We start from the raw sequence: 16,374 nt of genomic DNA, 5'->3' as shown, positions 1-16,374 counted from the left end.
AGCCGGAACTATTTATAGTCACTCGACTTTCCAGGTTTTGGCCCAGAGAGCTTGGCCAAGACCACAGCACCTGTGCAAACATTCAAATGGATGGTGAGAGTTTGCCATTTGGCATTGGCAGATGAACTGAACGCCTTGGAGGCAGGTGTCCAATGCCATTGGTTTACGCACGTTGCCAATATATTAAAGTTGAAATCTATATATGAATGTGTATCTGAATATGCCTTTAGTTCTAAAAGTTAGTAGTAGGACTAGACAGGTTAGTAGTTAGTTAGTCAGGCTCTAGCAGTCAGATTTGTACATCACTTTACATAGTAATTTTCAGTGCTTAAATAAAAGATTCGAAATTCATCTTATATTCGCGGGATTTTTTTCATAACCCTCCCAAAATTATGCAACTTAAAAAATATATTAAATGCGTATTATACATATTACTAACAATTTTATTACATTTTCTTTACGTTGCAATCATTTTATTTAAGGAAATATTTAAGGTAAGATTTTGGAGCAGTTTTAAATGTTTATTCATACCTTAGTCTATGATCAGAGGAATTAGGTAAAATTATTAAGATTATATTGTAAAGATATTATTATGATTATTAAGCCGAAAAGTGTCGTTTTTATTAATTAAAAATGTTTGAATCATTAAATTGTATTTGTTTTCATTTTGGAAAACCCGAACATGATCGGGCTCAATGAATCTAACAATTAAGCACAATAAATGTTTTTATAGAGCTCTTTTTTTTTTTTTTTTCTCATTGCACTCAGAAGTGCGTGAAGCACAAAAAACAAAAAAAAAAAAAACAATAATAAACATTCGGTTAATGTGCACTTTGTACTTTTTGCTCTTGACAGCTGAGTGTTTTGTTGTATTTTTTGATCGCTTTTTGTTTGTTTACTTATTCCAAAAACGCATTTTTAATAAATGTCCGTTGACGGCATTGTTAAGTGATTTTTGGTCAAGGCTAAAAATCAGTTTCGTTAATTGGCCTGAGATTGATTTTCTGAAGAGCACTTACATTAAGCCACTTCTTAGCTTAGTATAGTTTTCAAAGTTATTTGGTAGAATATGAGTTGTTTTCTAAGCGCAATCAGTGAAGTATTTATGCAAAGAAACCGTTTAGAGCGGGCAATTTGTTGGCCCGAAGTAATAATGCAAATTTATGCATTTGGTGAACAATTTCGTGTGTGCGTGACGCCCAGTGTTTACCGGTTTGGCCTCTGGGCTTTGGGCCAAGTCAAGCATCCATTTGGGCCAGCAATTAGTGGCGCCCGTTGAATCGATAACCCGACCAAGTCATCATATTCATCATATCGCAGAATTCTGCTTGCCTGGCCAACTATGTCAACTGTGCATAATCATAATGTGTGGGTTGTGAAAAGTTTGCCACACTTTCTATTGATTCGATGTGAGTTCAGTTCACCTTTTGAATGAATCGCCGCGTAAATGGAGTGTGATTGAGTGTTGGCTCTATTAAGTTAAATTAAGTTCAGTAGACATTATGGCTTTAAATTGTGCCTCCTGATGCGATCAAATGAAAAGGAATTACTTTGAATTTATTTCGATATCCATTGGTTTTCTTTTATACTATATAAAGTAATTTCCTCGACTAGTAGGAAAAGTTATCCTGAAGTTAAGTTAAGTATGCCCCTTAGATTTTATACGATATCCACTTTTCCAACTTCCTCATACATTTAAGCTGCCTGACAGATAATCATTGAAGATAATGTTAAACATTTTTTTATTGAGAAATAAACACGTTAAGTGCAATCTTGTTTAGCTTAATTTATAATTTGTATATAGTATACAAAACTTTAGGCAATATACTTTAATTGAGAGTATCTCGTCGTCATTTTACTGATGTAAACTCATAACTACTGATTGATAAACATTACACATGCCCATATTGAATTGCATTTTCCCTTAGGTAGCGACACGATTCGATTCGGGCACTTTTAATGAAGCTACAGGCCATTAATCACTTCGCGAGACTCAATTATGCTATAGACTCTAACCAAATGATTATATAACGCGGTCCAGTGGCATCCCGAATCGGATCATATTAATAAGCCATTTCGATGAGCAGCAGAAATGGCAGCAGAAACTGCGGATAAAAACAAAAAATGAATTACACAGAGAAAAAAAAACAGACTGAGTTGCGGCCTGAAGATGCCACTTGAAGTTGAAGTTGCGGCCAACGGGTTTGGTTTTCGCTTTTTGTCGCATTGCAGGAAGCTGCAAGTTGTCAGCGGGTTGGCCGCATTTGGCAATGCCACTACCACGGGATTGATGACGATGATGAGATGATGCAGGGTATGCTGGGGTATATAGAAAAGCCGATCAGTTGGATGGCATTCAAGTAAAATGCAAAAAAATAATCTTAACATTTTGTAAATATATACCATTTTCGATAAGATGTAATTTTCTAACTTTTATTTACACCTATGTTTTATTGGTAAATTACGATTTTTAGGCGTAGCATGGTTAATGACGTCAGATAGTTATAAACAGGAAATGCTACCCACCGCTAGGTGGCGTTCGCGAGGAAACAGTATTTCTTGTAAGCTCTTTATGTGCATAACTAGAGAACGGAAGTGCTAACTTTTGATGACTTAAAGGAAGTTTGGCCAGTGCTGTGCAGCGGCGAAAGCATTGAAATGTTAATTTAATGTTAATTGACCAATAAAAATCTATAGTAAAATGGGTATCTATTGATCTGGATTGGAAAATGCGGCGACTAATGCTGTAAATGGATATCCCACTTGACGGCTGTCGCCGCAATCAAAATTATTTAATTCGGATGCGGCAAATGAATTTGCAGTCGGCGATTTGCGACTCGCGTGATGCTGCAAGTGCGGCAATCGCCGTAGACTGCGACTGCGCCCCCGTTTAACATCAACGGTAAATCGGACGGACAACAACAAAACTTTCACTTTCGGCCGCCTTTAGTTGCGTCTCGTTTCATTTTGGCCAAGTCCGCCGTCTGATTTTGCTGTTTTCGGGCAGGTCAGTTTCGGCCCGTTTAGTGGTAGTTGGTAGCATAAGCATACTGTAGTTAGTTGCTGTTTCGACTTCGATTCGCTGGATGGTTGAGTGCATTTTCGATTTGGTCTCTCTCCTGTAATCAGTGGGCACTTGTTGTTGTCTAAGAAAATGTTGTAATATAATTTTAATTTGTACCCAGAAATGATTGCCAATTGCCGCTGCCTAATGCTGATTATACAATCTTCATTTTTGTTGTTGTTGCTCGTTTTCATTTTCCCCCAAAACGAAAGTGTTTCGAGCGCTTAAAGCGCGGCTAATACTTAGCCCACACACAGATTTGAAACACACAATTTGTGTAATTATTTTTTTCGAGTGGTGTAGCATTAGATTTTTGGATTCGATTGACCTGGGGCGGATCAACGAGCACGGGGCATTTAGCGTGTCCAAAAGCGATGGGTTGGCCCCACATCGAGGGACCCGATGTCTTTGAGCCATCCCCACTTGGAAAATAAACAATGGCTTGTTGATAGCCCAAAGGCAAATAAATGGGCACTGGGGATAAATAAAAGCTAATTTGACCATTAAAAGTATAATGATTGGTTGTATAATACTAATAAAAACACAATGCATTGTTTCAATATTAGTTATTTTACATGGGCATATTCGGTTAACTGGCTTATAATAAATTATATTTCTAGATAAAATACCTAAGCACATGCATTTTCTTTCCGTGTAACTGGGCCTATGGACTTGAGCCCTGAGGAAATCCCAGCAACAAAGCCAAAACGAAACGCGCATGCGTGAGGTCGTCGTTAATGTCAAACGGTTCAGTGCTCTAATGAGAGCCCCCGAGCCGGATCCCCTCCCCAAAAAAAAAAAACAAAATAAAATTAATTTAGCCGAGAAAAACCAAAGACCCCTGTCGAAGATTGGTCAATTGGATCTGGCCAAGAGGCGGTGAACGGCTGGCCTGGCCAAATCTGCTCGCCATTTGGCCACTGACTTGTACTTGTCGCAATCGTGTGGCAAGAAGAATGACCAAAACAAGACACATTTTACAGCCTGTCCAATTTTTACAACTCATTGCGATAGAGGCGGCGTCGCAGATATTGCCACGGTAATTAATGCGATTTCTGCTCGAAGCTAATTAGGCTTGCGGCTCTGTTGAGCAGACACCGTGATAAAAAGCGCAAGTTAACATTGATCTGGAGATTACTTAAGTTTTAGTTAATTATATGGGATGGGGAATACGAAATTTGGATTGAACAGATCAACAGTATTATATGATATATAGGTTTTGTATCTTTGTATCTGCGCAGGTGTGGTTGCATCAAATAACTTCTCACAGCACCTGTGTGCTCTTTGCAACATGTTTGAAATCGAACTTGGCCGATGAAGTGACCCCTGAAATTTTATTGTTGTCTTGCATGCAAATTGAGCGTTTGTTGCTTTTGCCTTTTAATTCTATTTTTGTTAAGCATTTTTTTTTTTATTATTTATTCATCGCATTGTGGTTTCCCTTAATCAGCCTCGTCTGGCTGCCAAATTTGTGCGTTTAACGGTGTTCGTTTCTGTCGGAGTGGCCGACAAACGTTATGGCCATCTATAGCTCCATAGCCTCCAAATGCCACAAGAACCCAATGTATGGACGTGTCCAGTTTGCTAATTGCCACGCAAAATCATTCACTTTTTGTCTTTTGTAGGCCACTAAACATTGCGATTGCGAAACTTAAACAGGCGGCGGAATCAGAAACGGAATATTAATAAATATATTTTTTTATTACAGGGACATTTGTATAAGGTTTTCCTTTTGGTTAAGAAATTAATCCATTTTCCTTTCCATTTTACCAACTTTAGTTTAGTTTTATACTAGCCATTTATTTATTCGCCATCATTAAAGATAATTGAGCATTTTTTATGAGCAGCTCTCAAAAATGGTTTCAAACTCATTTATTGTCAAACTCAACACTTGCCCATAGTTGTGAGATAACGATTTATTTAAAATTCCCCTCTTAAGTGCTAATCAAAGCAAATTAAAATTTGCATAAGCCCAAAACGATTTCCTTGTATTCGATTCTGTCGATCGCAACTGTGACTTCATGAAAAAAGGTGTTGAATTGCAGCGATTTGGCCAAAATCTCAATACAATAATGACGATGATGATGACAAGAAAAAATTCACACACCACTGACAAATTCGTTTGTCTTCTGTTTATTTAGGTATTTTTATATTTATTTTCGAGGCAAAGCAAATAAAATCACATTCGTGGTGGTAGCAAATAGCACAATGCATAAATACAAATAACTCCTTACTTCTTTTTTTATGTCGCAGTGTAGGAAATGATCATAATGGGTTAATAAGAAATAATAAACACAATGATTAAATATTATGGCTTGCCAAATTATGGGAGCCTTGAGTGAATTTAGGCAGCACTACTGTGTGCTGTTTTTTTTTGGACAATTGGCCGTCAGTGTGTTAATTACATTGCCAAATGCCCAGCCTAGAAACTCGTGTTTAAACCAATAAATAAATAAGTTGGCCAAGATTATGTTGAAAAGTGCGTGGGTAGAGCAAAAAAAGTGCAACTAGGTTAATTAAGTGCTTGGAAATTGAATTTAGGGGATATAGAAAAAATATGCTTAGTAGTGAAGGGTAGATAAATTCCACTTGGAGAAGGTTTTCCGTTTCAGTCATAAGAATATCTATACAATTTGTTCATCAATATCAGTCGACAAATTTGTGAATGAATACAGCTAGATCATAGCTTTGTTATGCAAAAACTAATCAAATTTTATTTGCAAGCGGAAGCAAACGAAAACATTAAAATAAATTGATGGATTTGGTTTTGATATGCTAATTATGCTCGCCAAGTTTGGGCATTGATAAGCAGTCGTAAATTTTGATTTAAGTTTCATCTAATTATGACCAGCTCGATTTCACAGAAACCTACATTATTTAGATTATCAGTGCTATTATCTCCCTCATCATTCGCAATAAGTCGGCATTCAATTTCAATTAGCGAACTTTCCATGCAATTAGTGTCTAAATTATGCACACTCAGCTCTGTCCGAACACCATGTCGTATGTGTAATTGTAGCCGCTAATTAAAACCAGAGCTCAAGCCCAATGTTTAATGCAAACAATGCAAATTGCGCATACGCCGCGTGAGCCATTGAACTTGTCGTCAGTCGGTGCTACTCAATGCCCAGCACACTCCATCTGTCGGAGGTTTTGATAATTACGGGCAATCCCGAGCAGCAGCTCAGGGAACCCACTGGATACCGCTTCCCAACTGATGATAATGATGATGATGATGATGGTGAGGCCTATCGTGCAATCATAATTAATTAAACATTGTTTTTAACAAGTTTCCGTGTCAAGATTGGTTGCTGTAAACTTAATTGTTGCTACAGCAAGTGCAACATTTTGATGGTTTCCTGTGAGAAAGCAAATTTTCTAGCCCATAATTTTGTTATCTATAATAAAACACCACTTGGAAATTAAAAAGTAACACTTTTAAAGAAATTGATTCTAAAAAGAGAATTCATATTTAATAAATATATACTGGCTTATACTTACCAAAATCTTTTAGGCAGACATAAAGATTCTTACGATACGTTTTAAATTTAAGCTATTGTTTATTTTCGAGGTTATATCCAAAACTAACCCCTATCCATCTGATAGTTGTGCATCATAATCAAGTTAAAGGCATCCGCTTAATCTAGTTTCAGCTGATGGTTTCATTTTCAGTGTTTGGTTTCTAATTTTCGCCTTAAGTTTCTGCGTTTCGTGGCGCATTAATTGATTTAATGATTTCGCGGGCCAAAAACAAATGCCCTGGCTAGCCCAAAGTTAGCGATAATAATTTTAGTTGCGTTAACGAAGCGTTAAAAATCACCAAGCCAGCAGCAGCATAAGTGGCAACAAACTGTTGGCGGCTTTCGGGCAAATATTTGTCCGAGTATTAAAGTATCTTTCGGAATAGCTAGAGCTTCACGCGTGGCAAACTTTTTTCAAGTGCAGCATGCAATTTTGCAATATTAAGAAGAAGAGCTTGGAAAAAAAGTGAAACTCGGAGTATCTGGCAGATAGTCGAGCATAACTGTAACCATAATTACCGACAGCAATGAAAAGCGAAACAAAATTAATGAAGTGTGTGATAAGAGCCGAGGGAAAAACTAAAAGAAAAGGAAAACCTACCATTCCGACCAAGACAATGCCTTTGGTACTCGAGTACTTGGTTCCCCCGGCGATGTTCATACATACATATGTATGTAAGTACAAAAGTATCTCGATGCCAGTGCCATGTATCTTGTGCCGACACGGAAGTGCGGGAAAAAATGTTTCGTTACTTGGCCTAAACAAAACAATGCACAATGTACTCACGCGCAATTGTTTTTTTTTTGCTTCCCCTCGCAATACGTTTTTGTATCTTGAACTTGAGGCATCATCGAACAAGATGTAGTATCTATGGGTGTATCCGCACTGCTTGTATGTGGGTTTTCTTTCTTTGCAGGGGTGTTTTTGGGTGTGTTGGCTCGCCAAGAAAAACTGTTTTTGGAAGTGCTGATTCGGAGAACAATACCTGCAGCTGTGAGTAATAGTTGTCATGCTATGCTAATGATGAACAACTTTAATGGGAAATCAATTGGCAGCTGGCAGTTGTCGTATTTAAAGTCTCCTTAAAAGGAATGAACATCACTTTTACTTTCTACCAGAAGTTAAGTTTGTATATACCCAAACTTTGATATGCCTTAAATCTACTTCTATTAATATATTCAATAAAAAAATCCCCTTGATAACAGAAGACGCCTTAAGCAACATAAGCATGAGCAAACACAATAATCGAGAAGAGGCAGCAACTATTTTGGCCAAATTATGTCAGAGTTGCCTCCAAAGATGTCTAGCTCTCGTGATGTCTACTACTTTGCTGATTTTTTTCTGAGTTTTACACACATACGTGGATTTTTGTTAAGATGATTTGTGCCAGTGCCACTTGAACTGTGCGTCAGCAGTTGATTGAGGCAGATGGAGCTCAAGATGAAGACGATCTCGAAGATGGAGATGGAGGCGATGAAGGCGATGGAGGCGATGGAGGTGATGCCTGGCCCTCGGCATGTCAGATGTCGATGGTGATGATGCTGTGGCTGATGTTCATGTAGTTCGTCTTTTATCTTTTGGCTTTTTGTTGCCCCGATGTCTGCCTGCAGTACTAGGCATTATTGCATCATCAAGCAGATTGAGCAATGAGTGGATTTAAATACAAATTTAATGGTTTCAGTTATGGCCCATTGTGTGTTGGGCTGGGGTCGTTAAACCGAACTCGAAAAGTGGCTTATCGATAGGATTTATGGCTGAGAACAAATGTTGCCAACTGATAATAAATCAAAATAATTGTAAAATTATAATCTATTAACTGTGTCAAATGTAAACACGTTTTAATGCATTTTTGACCTATCTAGTTTAAACATAATTAAGGTGAATGTAAGGTTCTTAATTATTAGTATTATCATTTAAGTGACCAAAACGGCTCATCAATGAAACTCAATCCATTATAAATATTTGGAATATTCATTTAATTTTCATTCAAAAACGCACCGATTTCAGTAATAATATAACGATTTTTGCTATGTTTATTCTTTTTTTAAAAAGTGAAATGAAGGAAAGCCTCAATTTTATTTTTCACAGCTAAGCAGACTTGATGAGCAGAACATATTTATGAAATCCTTTTTGGCTTTCATATTTCGGCTTAAATGATTAATTTACGTTTGAATAATTCACTTAAAGGCGGATGCAAAATTGTCGGGGAAGGGCTTCTTACATACTGACAATTGTCCCGAGTTTGAAAAAGGAAAAGGAACCACAAAAAGCGTTTTGCTGACACACCAAATGGGAAGCACACAATTACCGGCCATATTTCTTCCCTATGTTTCTTCTCTGCCATTCGGCCGCTTTCCTTTTGTGGGCCGAACACGTGCAACATGTCCAACACGGTGGCCAAATGGGGCCAGAGCAGCAAAAACGCCATAAATGCCCAGGTCCACTTACAATTATTGCCCCAATGGAGGGAGACGTCGGTGAGTTGCAAAAAAAAAAGAAAAAAAAAGAGGCTGCCAGCTATGAAAAATCGAAAGTGGCAAGCCGAGTGACAAGCGTAGAGCACAGCGGTAAAAAGAGTCATATGCTATAGGCTATAGTCATTCGATTCGATTCGGTTTAGATGCGGATTTGAATTGGTATAGGTATAGGTATTGGTACTGGTACTGCGATTGGTATTGGGCTTGGGTGCAGCGCAATCTGCGACTCAGCATCTCTAATGCTCGCTGCAGCTGTTGCCAATTCACATTGGTTGTGGTAATCGTAATAACCAAAACAGGCTGAAGACATCATAAAAACGTTGAAATATGCATAGTAGCACTCACTTATAAGACTAAAGAATTCAAAGAATTAAGCTATATTCAGTACTTATTCAAGATGTTTTTATATCTTTTAGGATACATAGTATATTTTTTTTGGTGGTAAATGCAATTTGATATAAGTTTTACAAATTCGATTGATATCAGATATATGTACTCCTCAATCATCGATGTTACAATGTGTGCAATATTGTTACCAATATGAAATAGGTGCGCAGTTTTTTCTCGCCATCACCAAGAGCATGTTGCACAATGTCGCTGGTGCAAAGTATCTGATAGATACCGGGCGAAAGAGCCGAGCACACACACACGTATTGGAATTGGAGCAGAGATCAACGAGTCTGCCGCCAGTCAAAGGCAAACATCTGGTTGTGGCACCGCCCCCTCACTACCCCTCACCACCCCCCCGGAAAATGCATCACCCCCCCCGCTGGGTGGCCAGGTGCAGCCGGTTTCCTGTGCGTTGGCAACGTGTGCTGCCCAAGTCCCAAAACGACGTTCGCCATTAAGAGCGGCAAATTGCTCTGGCTCCAGAGCCTCTGAATGGGGCCAAATAGTGCATATGTATCTATATGTTGGGGTTCTACGGCAAGGAATGTAGGCCCGATGAACTGCAGGCTGGCTAAATGAACTGAATGAATGGATGGATAGATGTATGTGCCTGGTGAAGGCAACAATTTGCGAAACTCTCGTGACCAGAAATCCAAATGAATGAAATTTATAGATATATAGATATATTTCTATAGATATACATGTATATAGCTACCATAAACATATGATAGGAATTCATGGAATAATTTAAGGAGTATAACAATAATAATAATCCTTTAAAATCCCCCAAACAATTATTTGTTAATCGCCTTCTATTTTATTTTTTTTTTGTGACACATCTGACCACAAAGTGTGGCCCACTTGAGCTGGCTTAATTGAATTGCTTTTGGTTCGGTCTATGGGCCATCAATTGATTGTTTGCACTCGACACTCACCGCAATAGGAAATAATAACTGACCTGACTGAATAAACACCATAAATATCGGCACGACTTTGGGGATACCACAAAAATAACAACAAAAAAACCAAACCGCCACCGCACTGAAAGTGAAAGCTTTTTTTTAAAGGTTTTTTTCAAACAATTTATTTTATAAATACCTTTTGGTAGCTAACGAAAAAAACTGCATAAATTATTTGGGCTTTAGCCGCTGGCGATGGGAAAAGTCTCGAATGAGAAATGATGCTCATCACCTGTTTTCTTTTGATGAATTCAAAGGCGGCGCACATTGCCCCACCCGAATGTCGGTTCAAGTTGAAGTTGAAGTGATGCAATTTCTCTCAGCAGCGATTTCAATTTCTTTCCGCAAGTAAAAAAGACTTGAACTTGGCAGCTGCTTTTTTTTTAAACCACTTACTCTAGCAATGGCTATGGTCACTATGCAGCTCAGTTGAATGAGTTTCGAAAATAGGTGTAATATATGATATGAGTGGTATGAATCAGCTACTTTTGCTAAATGATGACAGTTCAATTTACAATTTCTACTTTTTAACTGAGATACATTTCTTTAGAGCAATTTCAATTCGTTGTGTAATGAAGCCCAGTTTTGCTTACATATCTTTGGCATTTCCCTGGCGCAGCCGCATTTCAACGACTCTCAAATTTGCATATCAATGTGACTTTGAGTAGCTCTGCGACTGTGACATAACCACCTGCTGTCATTTTAATTTACTGCTAATTAATTTACAGGCCGCCCGAAATTATATCTAACCAAAGACATACAGACTGAATGGGATCTCTGATTAATTTTGATGGAAATTGGCAAGCGAACATGTGGTGAGCTTAGCCCGAGGATCAAACCCGTTCGAACATGCTGGCAGAGAAGCGGCAAAGACTTGTAACTTGGCTCAAACCGTTGGCCAAAACAGTTGAGCGCCGGTCGAAGAAGCGAACACAACGCGGTTGCGCATGCGCGTGGATCATGTGCGGATCGGACGTGTTTGAAATTCACAATTCAAATATTGGCTAAAAGAGCGTTCTATAACCATAATAGTGTTCTGCCGCAAGTGACAAGTGACCGACGGCCTAAACAAATTCAAATTTATAACCAACACCAAAACCAAAAAAAAACAAGGTGAATGAAACTGCCGAGCAAACTGTGTCAAAAGCAAAGAAAGTTGCTATTTTTTGAGTGTGGGCAGGCTGCCAAGTATCTTTTAAGGTGTATCTTCAGCTCCGTCTGCCGTTTGTTTTCAATCTTTTGTCGAGATTGAGTGATCAGCTGCGTGGGTCTGTGCCACATGAATTCGAATGCATCTCAGGTGTAATAATGATCACCATTTTAGGGCACTACGCCCAGGTATGCGAGAGAACTGTTCTTTTCAGGTGATTCATGATCCAAACTTCTGCTCGTCTCGGATTTTTTTTTCAAAGGTGCGGCAGAAGATGTGCCTTTTGAATTCATTTCACCCTGCTCTCGATTGGTTTGATGTAAATCCGCCTTCGGGCATGATATCACTCGAATAAATATTTATATATTTGAATACTTAGCAAGGTCGATTGGCATTTGCCAAACGTGTTTCCAGTTATTTTGCATTATAATCCGATGTCGAAATATTTACCCTACCTTTGCATAATTTGTGCTGAATGAGACATGGACAGGTTGTTAATTATTACCTTAATTGAAATATTCGGAGAAAACCCAATTCAATCGATTAATATAATGGAGGTGGGCTAAATTTGAGTAGTAAATTTAATAAAGTTGAAAAATGAATTATAAATGAATGAATGTTTTAAGTTAATCACAAAGTTAACATTATTAAAGATTTTTTGTTGCTGGCATACTAAATTCTTAAAAACCTGTAATTTATATGCATAAATTTAGCTTGAATTAGTTTATTTTTGTATACTTAATTTAAATCTTTATTTAATTATCCGTTTGCTGTCATCCGTCTTAATACCTTTTCCGGACATCCACAAATATTGATAGTTGTCTTTAGTTTTAAGCCTAACTCAGTTGGCCAAAACCACTATCAATCACCAAACGCTAACAAGCCCGACTGATTACACAAAGTAACTCGACGCGAACTTGACACATTTGATATGTAAATGGCCAGATGCCAAAGTCAAAGCGGCACTTTACGCTGAAATGAATCTGAATCTGAAACAGAAACTGAATCTGTATCTGCATCTGAGGTTGACCGGGGCAATCAGCCAACCGCAGTGGAAGTGCCGGCCGAAGATGCCAATTAATTAACAGGGTCTTAGGGGTTTTAAGTGGTTCCATATCCACGAATGTGTTTGCATATTCAACTCTAATTGCGGCTAAACACTGCGCATGCAATTAACTTTTCACGGTAAAGGGCCACGTGGCGCATACGTAATGCGAGTTTCACCAGCCAAGAACATTCATCATGCTTATCAATTTATTCATCAGTTATCTAGAATAATAACTGAATATCAAATATAGAGTGCAGAATTTGTTTGTTTGTTGGATTGACTACATTTTGGAGTTCCTTTAAATAATAAATAGCTCAAAAAACAAGCCCTAAGCCATTTTCACTCGCGTGCAAATCACTGAAAGTGCATTCAGATGGGCTTCTGTGTGCATATTTTGTGTTTGGATATATGCCATAAAAAGTTTATAGACCCTGAAAGATACACAGATACACGATTTCATTTGCGTGTCACAGCCAAGTCACGTTGTTTTTATTTTTTTCTCGTTACAGTTTGTGTATTTTATAAATTATATTCCCATCGGAAACCTTTTTTCTTGCTCAGGCCATACAAATGTTAATCGATAACCGAAGAGATTAAAACAAACCAGGCAAAAACAAAACCAACTCAACATTTTTATGCAAATGCACAAATCACACAAATGCCTCGAAAAGATTGCGCAAAAACCTTTTTCAAATGGGCGTTTCATAGAAATAACTGAGAAAAACCTTGAAAAAGGCAATAAATTTGCCCAAAATATTTAATTTAATATTTTTTAGGGTATTTTATTTTAGCTTTTTGTTTCCAAAGATGTATTAATATTAATATTTTCTGTGTCTATTCATGCTTTTCATTCAGATTTCAGTAGAGATTTAATCGAATGAAAGAAATGTGAACCGTTTTTCGCTTATTACATGTTGATATTGTCTTTTATGTTAAATAAACTCTGAAATGAATATGCAGTTAAAAAAACTCGACGTTTTCCATTTATATTTAGTTTTACAATGGAAAACTCAGTGTATTTTAATTTCATTTCGATGGCACTGCAACTGACAAACCGATCGAAAATCTAGTTAACCTTCTCGGCAAAATGGAAATTTGTGTGTTTTTTTAGTGGCACTTATTCCACTTGATTTTGTATCGCATATTTTTATATATTTATACAGTTGCCGACGGGCTCCATTTCAGATTTTAATTAAATAGTTTATTTTTTTATGAAATTTGATAAGTAAAGCAATTTGTTTTCGATGCCCGAAACGGGTGGATGGGTTTTTTGTTAGTTTTCCTTTGACGTAAACCAGTTCGTTGGCTAATGGAATATCGCGGCTTATTGGCAATTGGAATGCCAATTGATTGGCCATGCTAAGTTATGCAGATCCATAAACCGGCTAATGTCTGCAATCTGGAGTCGTGAAGTGTAACACCTGCAATAGATATAGTGGAGCCGGTGTGCAATTTTAAGCCGGCATTAATGCCGAGGAAAATTCGCGGCCACCGAAGAACGGGTTCGATTGGTTGACGGAAGAGTTTTCAGTATTGGCCACAAAGTGCGTTGCGTAACCAACCAGTTGATGCACTTGCTCATGGCTTTCCCACACGCACCATCTCCGCATTTTCCCAACTAATATTTATGTATTTTTTCTTTGCCAATTTCTTGCAGCATGCGTGAACGCAGTCAAACGACCCCAAGAAGGCGACGAGCCGGTCCAAAACAGGCCTTACCTGGCAGCTCCTCGGAGGGAGTGGGCGCCCTGGAATCCCCCTATTACACCATTGACAACACGGAGGACATATATGGCACCACGCTGCTGCCCTCGCAGCGCTGCTATGTGGATCCCTGGGATCTGGAGAACTATGATTATGTCCGCAAGAAGATCGATGATGTCACCGGTGGCGGTGGTGGTGGTGATGGTGAGGCAATTGAACCTGCCTACGCTGGAGGTGGCAACTCGCTGACTCCCAGTCCCACATACGGATACGGAGTGGGTGCAGGTGCCGGTGCGGGTGTGGGTGTGGGCATGTCGGCCACAATGCCACGCCCCCACACCCAAAGTCGCCGGGTGTCGCGTGCCCAGTGCCAACTGGAGTGCTGTGTGCCCCAAAGGACTCGTCGCCGTAGCCGCAGCGCCCGCAAGGAGCCACTCTATACGGCCAGGAGCGACATCTACGGAGTGCCCAGCCGCTACGAGGACTACATGGCCACCATGACCAGGCAGTTGCAGCTGGACAATGGCGAGGATGAGGAGCCGGAGGATCTTTACGGCGAGGAGCAGCGGCAACTGTACAATGGGTTTGGAGGTGGGTTTCAAACTCAAATACAAATTCGAAACCCCTTTAATACTAGAATTTAATTTTAAATTCCTTTTGTTTCTTAATAACCAATTTATTTAGTTAGCTTTGTATGCAAATCACACAAATGCATTTAGATTTCATCTTAGATTCCATTTGATTGTTACAATTTACGCAGTGCGTCTTTTATGGCAATTCAATTAAAGTTTAATTACAAATCTCTGGTAAAATCATTGAATTATGAGCTTGGCTAATGAAATTGGATTTTCTGTATTTGGGGATCATTGAATACTTAGTATTTGTTATATATTTTGATTACTTAACTTAAATATAGTTTAAATATAAATGTAGCTTTCACTAATCACCGTGTAATCCCACACGTTTCAGGCTTCTCCAGCACCAGTTCCACGGAGCATCCCTCCTCCATTGGCGATGAGCAGCCCGTTCTCCAGCGACGTGCGGCCACGATGCAGCGCCGCTCCGTGCCCAGCGAGATGCAGCGGAGCACCAACATGGCCGGCGGCTATGGAACTGCCCCCCATCCGCGGCGCAAGCGGAGCGGCAAGGCGGCGCCCATGGCCGCTCCGCCGCAGATCGATTTCCCCGCACCGCCGCCACTTTCGCCCGCCTACGACTACTGCAATCCCTATGCTACACTGCCGTACTGCAGCATACCGGATTGCAGCGAATGCCAGCAGCAGATCTACGCCGCACCCTCCGCCCTCTATGGAACCATGGGCGGCGTGGTGGGTGGGGATGGCAGTCGGGCTAGAGGCTCATCGCCCCATCATTCCAGCGGTGGCGACTCGTCGCTCTACTCGGGAATTTACGCCCGTAAATTCGGACTGAGCAAGAAGGGTCTGCTGCAGATCGACTACTCATGCAGTTGGAACGATCTGGACAGGGTGATGCAGCGCCATTACTGAGATCCATGGGTCCGCATCCACGTGGGCCTGGGATTTGGGTGCTTGGGTTAGGCTTACTACCAACACGTTTGCAACAATCGCGAACAGAAACCTTATTGTCATTTAAGTCATTTTGCATTACAGCTACACACAAACACACACACACACACTGAAGACCAAATAACTGAAATATGTTTGTCGTAGATATATAGTGTTTTCATATTCATATTTACCGAATAAACATTTTGAAGTCAAGCATTAAGGATTTGTAGTTCATATTGAAATTTCAAGGTTTGCAAGTTTAAACTTGGGTATAGAGAAGAACTAATAGTTCACATAATAAAACTTAAAAGTTGAGTAACACTGAACATTAGATAGTATTTTCTTATTACTTATAAGTATAGATTTGTTCATAATGTTAGCTAAGTTGATGGCACTAATTAGGCAAAGCATTCAGAACCAAATAATTTGGTGACAAAGAAAAGTTCCTCTTTTTCCACTCTAATTAGTTGTGACGTCACTAGGCGAATGTTTCATGTTTGACAAAATGTTTTGGGGGGAAATGAGAACACG

The 16,374-nt window shown here is 39.2% G+C and overlaps 1 protein-coding gene across 1 annotated transcript; it reads left to right on the top strand.

Annotated features, from left to right (window-relative positions):
• Positions 1-11,294: 11,294 nt before the first annotated feature.
• LOC6739423 lies at positions 11,295-16,063 on the top strand. Its single transcript, XM_016172126.3, has 3 exons — positions 11,295-11,525; positions 14,268-14,905; positions 15,284-16,063. Exons 2-3 carry the CDS (start codon positions 14,269-14,271, stop codon positions 15,820-15,822), a joined length of 1,176 nt encoding a protein of 391 aa, XP_016027113.1. The 5' UTR covers positions 11,295-11,525; position 14,268; the 3' UTR covers positions 15,823-16,063.
• Positions 16,064-16,374: the final 311 nt, after the last annotated feature.

Source organism: Drosophila simulans, chromosome 2R, assembly GCF_016746395.2.
Source record: "Drosophila simulans strain w501 chromosome 2R, Prin_Dsim_3.1, whole genome shotgun sequence".
Classification (NCBI taxonomy): domain Eukaryota; kingdom Metazoa; phylum Arthropoda; class Insecta; order Diptera; family Drosophilidae; genus Drosophila; species Drosophila simulans.
The sequence above is the reverse complement of the archived record's forward strand: the minus strand, read 5'-3'. Positions and strand labels throughout refer to the sequence as shown.